Genomic DNA, 6,226 nt, shown 5'->3' on the forward strand with positions numbered 1-6,226 from the left:
ACCTGCTGGGCTCTGGCGATTCTTCCGCCTCAGCCTTCCAAGTAGCCGGAACTACAGGCGTGCGCTACCACACCCGGCTGATTTTTGGATTTATTGTAGAGATGAGGTCTCACTACCCAGGCGGATCTCGAACCCGCGGGCTCAGTCAATCCACTCATCTCAGCCTCCCAAAGGCATGGGATTACAGGCTGAGCCACTGAGCCTGGCATCTCCTGACATTCTATATTCTCCTGAAACACCTAGGACAGTTTGTCATCCATCAATCATAACTATTAATGGTTATAGCCTGTCCTACCAGTGAACTCCTCAATTTGCTACAGACTATATAGTGTCGATCCTGAATCTACTTCATTTGAATTTCAAGTGCTACTACTGTGATATACAATTAAACTCACATTCAAAAGTAGAATGCTTAAAAACCTTTTTCAAACCCCAGAAATATGGCAAATCCTCATTCACATCAGACTCTCGCTACAGCAATTTAAGGAATTAAAATGAGTTAATTTCTCTATATGACAGGATTAATAACTTAGCTTACTATGAAGTGCAAACCCTGAACTACACAACTCTGTACTGAGCACCTTCCAGATGTCAGGCATTGAACCAGCCTTGAGTATTCATGGTCAGAGGAGCACAATTTAGATCCATCCTTTCGCCAGTGCTTCAGAATCTTCACAAATAACTTCATTCAGTTCAAAAATGCGTGCGTGTGCGTACACACACACACACACACACACACACACACACACACACACACACGCCCTTACAACCTCCAAAATCCATTATCTACAACAGCCATAACCTCATTTCTTTACCTTTTCTAATTACAATTTTGAGATAGGCATTTTCTCCATCCCTTCCCACATAACGATACCATCAAAATTCACTCTTTGCCTTTTCTAAGAACGTTCTCTCCATGTCAGACTAGTGCCTTTTAAAATAAACCTTACAATTCTCACAGCATCAAACCACAGGAAACCAAATAGGTGAACTCTATTTTTCAAAGCTAAATTTTAGGAAGGGCCTCTCCTTACTCTAGGAAGGTCCCCAGAAATGTGTCCCATAAACAGCTGGTTGTGGGTGTGGGCAGAAATTGCACATGCAGGATTTAAGCCCATAACTGCTATGGGCTTCATAACTAGCGGTTCGCCTTTCATGTTCTAATAACCACGTGACATAATGGTGTGGAGACAAGAGAGATCTCATTATTAAGACGATCTTTAATGGCGTCATAACAAAATGTTATGCTGTTATCTAGACCGTAACATGAAGTCTACATTTCTACTGGATCCTCAAAGGAAAAGTATGACCAAAGAAGTCAATTAAGACGTAGGCAGAACATTCACCGGCCACACGACATAATCCACGTTCTTTGCTTAATAGGTCTGATAAGCATTTCTTTTTTTTTTCTTTGAGTTGGAGTCTCACTCCGTCACCCAGACTGGAGTGCAGTGGCACACTCCCGGCCACCGCAGCCTCAATCTGCTGGGCTCTGGCGATCCTTCCGCCTCAACCATCCAAGTAGCTGGAACTACAGGTGCACGCCACCATGCCTGGCTAATTTTTGATTTATTGTAGAGATGAGGTCTTGCCAAGTTGTCCAGGCGGGTCTCGAACTTGTGGACTCAGGCAATCCACACACCTCAGCCTCCCAAAGCACTGGGATTACAGGCTGAGCCACCAAGCCCAGCTGATTAGCATTTCATTCTAGAGTCTAGCAGAAAACATATAATGGTTATAGCAAATCACATGTATTGGCCTCTCAGTATGAGCCAGAATCTCTGCTAAGTGCTATTGTACACTGTATCTAACAACAATTAAGTACGGGATGTAATTTTAATAGGCCCCATTTATGGTTAAGGCCAGGAACTTGCAAGAGTTACATGGTCACCAAGCCGCCACAGTTCCCATCGGGTGCATGCTCCCATATTCTCTGCGGAAATGGAATGGTGGTACAGGATGTGACAGAACCACATGCCATGGCAGCCAATGATCCACTCTGGAATGTGGATCTTGCTTCAGTTCCAAGAACAGTTCTTAAAAGCAATTTCTGGTTCACAGCAGTCATCTGACAAAGGAGGGGAACGGCAAAAAAATGATCAACAAGGCTCTGGCTACTATGAGGGTTGACAGAACATGCAGGAGGAAAGACAAAACTTCACCCATGCATTTGTCAGCCAGAAGATTTTTTTTTTTGAAAGCAGGATTTATTGAGAGGACAGACAAGTTCGCACAGTGGGAGGGGACCCGAGGGAGTTGCCCTGCCAGAAGATTTTAATAAGAAACAAAAAGGTAGAGTTCACTCTTCATATCAACAGTCTTTAAAGTTAGAATGTTCTCTCCCCTGCCTTTTTCTTCTTCCCTTTAGTTTTCCTTCTATGAGACCAAAGTAGCAAATGTAAGAAGCCACCACGTTTGCTCATTTCTGCTTGCTGCATAATTTCACAAGCCCCTGACTCTGAGTCAATGCAAGCTCTCCAGAGGGAATGCTTTGAACACAAAACAGAACACTTGACCCCCATGTCTCTTGCCCAAGTCACTACTTTTCCTTAAAAGATACATGACCCAGCCAGGCTTGGTGGCTCAGCCTATAATCCCAGCACTTTGGGAGGCTGAGGCGAGAGGACTGCGGCAAGAGGACTGCCTGAGCCCACGGGTTTGAGACCCACCTGGGCAACTTGGCAAGATCTCGTCTCTGCAATAAATCAAAAATTAGCTGGGCATGGTATGCACACCTGTAGTTCCGGCTACTTGGAAGGCTGAGGCAGAAGGATCGCTAGAGCCCAGCAGGTCGAGGCTGCAGTGGCTGGGAGTGGCCATTGCACTCCAGTCTGGGCGACAGAGTGAGACTCCAACTCAAAAATAAATAAATAAATGACCCTAGCCTTGCCTTTTCCCACATGTAAGATAATGTCTGATGGGGTTAGGAGTTATGCCTCTGTAATCTGTAACCAAACGTATGTTAGTAATCCATAACCACATGTGTTCTTATACCACATCAAACTTGGATATGATTTTGGACATACTGAATCTTCACCACATATTAAACTGTGACCTGAAATCCTGTGTTGGCCCAGTCTCACACAACAGCTCCTGGACTGGAAACCTTGGTCTAGAGTTCTCAGTAAGACTTCTAAATATAACTAACTTTAATTCTCCAAAAAGTTGAGTTTTTTCTTCAGTCAACACCATTTATAAGGAAAAATCTCAATCAAAAGCTTAAAAAGCACACACCCACAGTCGTGTTTTCCTTTGTCCCTATTCAACGAGAGGAAACTAATGTTACCTGAGTCGGATAATACCCTTCGAACCAGTTGATCAACTTTTTCTTTTTCTTTTTTTTTTTTTTGAGTTGGAGTCTCACTCTGTCGCCCAGACTGGAGTGCAGTGGCCGCTCCCGGCCACCGCAGCCTCGACCTGCTGGGCTCCAGCGATCCTTCTGCCTCAGCCTTCCAAGTAGCTGGAACTACAGGTGCGCGCTACCACGTCTGGCTAATTTTTTTGATTTATTGTAGAGATGAGGTCTTGCCAAGTTGCCCAGGTGGGTCATGAACCCGTGGGCTCAGGCAATTCACTCACCTCGGCCTCCCAAAGACGCGGGATTACAGGCTGAGCCACCGAGCCCGGCCGATCTACTTTTTCAATTCTTCTCCTCCTCAACACCACAGACTCCCATCTTATTTAATCTTTTGTTTTTTGAGTCAGAGTCTCAATCTGTCACCCAGACTGGAGTGTAGTGGCATGCTCACGTCCACCACAGCCTCAACTTGCTAGGCTCAGACGATCCTTTCGCCTCAGCCTTCCACAGGCATGCGCCACTATGCCCAGCTAATTTTTTTATTTATTGTAAAGACAAGGTCTTGCCATGTTGCTCAGACCGGTCTCAAACCCCTGAGTCAGGCAATCCTCTCACCTCCACCTCCCAAAGCGCTGGGACTATAGGCGTGAGCCACCGTGCCCAGCCTAATTTTTTTTTTTAACTAAACCCAAATCTGGCCAGCCTACTTCATCTTGGTCAAACAGCTCTGATGACCTCCCACTGTCTGAGTCCTTGACACGCACTCAAAGTCACTGTGCTCTAGCTGAAGCCTGTCTTCTCTGATCCTCTGTCTCTCATTAGACCTCACTTCACCCTTGGCTCAAGCCACACCAAGCAGTCGACTGTTTCTCAAGAGCTCGCATTCACTTTGCTATTCATGTGACTATGCGCAGATGGCCACTGCCTCTGTTGTTCACCTTAGGAACCGTCATCTCTCAAGACCCACCTTGGATTTACCCTGTGAAGTCCCTTTCAGCGTCACTCCTGCTTCTCCTGCCCCTGTTCCACCCGTGAGGATCCACTTATGACAGAATTCACCGTTCCTCTTTCTAGAGTCTCAAGACATTCTGGGCATCCGCTTCTAAGTGGAAATCCAAATAGCCTGAAACCTTTCTTTAAAATGTTTTCATTCCCAACGGATAGTCAAAAGAGAGACATTTCCCTGATTTTTTTTTTTTCTGCCCTAACGCACTCTAGAGTAGGAACTCTTTAAGTCCTAGTTAATGGAACTAAATTGGGGAAAGTCCCAACTTTTGATACTGTGTCATCATTTGCAACACGATGAGATTTTCACTGTTCCTCCTACTTTATGGGGTGGTTGCGGGGGCCAAAGGATAAATGCATGGAAATGTGCATTGAAAACTGGAGAGCTCTGTATGAGTAAAGAGCGGCATTGTTCCTTGAGCAGAGAAGCCACTTATCTTCCTTTGTAATATACAGAATGAAGGACTACGTGTTATCAAAGCCCTGAGAGGCTGCTAGTGCACTGTGAGCCGAGGATTTGGCAAAGGGCACAAAAGCACACGGACACACTGTCTACACTCACCCAGGCCAGATCCCTTCATTTCATACTATAGCCCATTGATGTCCAGAATCCAGCTGGACTCTCTAGACGTTATTCTCTTTAAGCCTGTGCCATTAGTCGTAGACCCTAACACAATATAAAAGGCTATGATTTAGGGGGAACAAGACAATATTAATAATCAGCATTCCTCCTTTGGGCAGAGATTGCTGCTAGAAGCCATAAGAAATTCAAATCAGAAAAGGAGATTTAGTGGATCACCACTTCCTAATTCCAAAACGTTAATAAACAGAAAACTTCAGGAGACAGTTACTTTCCTAACATAGACATTCTGCAGTAGCATTTAAATCTCAGTTATTCGGTGCACTCTCTTCTATCAGCTTGAGAAACCAAACAAAGACAAATCAGGCTAAATGGTAACCAAAGCAATCCTCAGAAGACAGAGTATATTTAGGGGGATTATCTCCAAAAGGATGTTCTTTCTGACTGAATTTTTTCCCCCGGTATCAAGCATTATTCTATTGACTGGGCTGGATGTATATTCATATTTAATCTATACTATATGCAGATTTATACAGTTTACACACAGTAAAATGAAATAATTCAGAAGGCTTTTGGAGAAATTAGAGCTCGTAGACATATAAAAATGTCTTACCTCCTTGGGGAAAAAGGGTCCAAGGATGGAATAGCACATCATGGAACCTAAGTTCATGGAAGCAGCCGATATCAGTACAAAAATCTGTTCTCGAGAAAGCCGCCTGGGCGTCTCTCTTGCACTTCCCGCTGGATCATTACCTTGGAGGCAATCACACTGCAATTAGGCAGGTTATTGGGATTACTGATCGAAGTACACAAGTGTCATTTCTGTGCACAGATAATGCATTCTGAAGATCACATTCGCTGAGCCTAGGGCTATTCTGAATATAGCATATTTAATCAAACGGAATATGACCCTTGTACCTCACTGCGATACTGAAAACATATTGCTTTCACTCACAGACTATGCCCTATTAGAATATCAATGCAGAAATTATCAAGCCATATCTGATCTGTTCTGTCTTCACCTTAAGGCCTGTTACTCTACTCTTTAATAACTCCCTTTAAAAAGGATGAGGAGGCAGCCGGGTCTCCACTGGGTACTGCTCTCTGAAGTAGAATGCCTTTTATTTTCTCAAGCCACTGGCTTCATTTCCTAAACAGACTCATGGTTTGAAGCATGTAATGTTAGTGGTTTATTAAGAATTCTAAGGTGGTATTGAGTAGGAGAAAACAAGACAAATCATTCCATTAGTGAATTAATACTTACAGTGGTATGCTTCTGGAAAGACAAGTCTCACAAATCCATAAATCAACACTTTTTTTTTTTTTTTTTTTTTTTCAAAAAT

At 43.8% G+C, this 6,226-nt stretch overlaps 1 protein-coding gene across 1 annotated transcript in view; it reads right to left on the reverse strand.

Moving 5' to 3' along the window:
- Positions 1–6,226, reverse strand: part of SLC18B1 (solute carrier family 18 member B1) — a 34,359-nt gene that overhangs the window by 26,213 nt on the left and 1,920 nt on the right. The window contains exon 2 of the mRNA XM_021712629.1: positions 5,497–5,652. Within this exon, the coding sequence (XP_021568304.1) occupies positions 5,497–5,652 (156 nt within the window). The remainder of the gene's footprint in view (positions 1–5,496; positions 5,653–6,226) is intronic.

Source organism: Carlito syrichta, unplaced genomic scaffold (assembly GCF_000164805.1).
Source record: "Carlito syrichta isolate Samal-C Ts95f unplaced genomic scaffold, Tarsius_syrichta-2.0.1 Scaffold303504, whole genome shotgun sequence".
NCBI classification, from domain to species: Eukaryota; Metazoa; Chordata; class Mammalia; order Primates; family Tarsiidae; genus Carlito; species Carlito syrichta.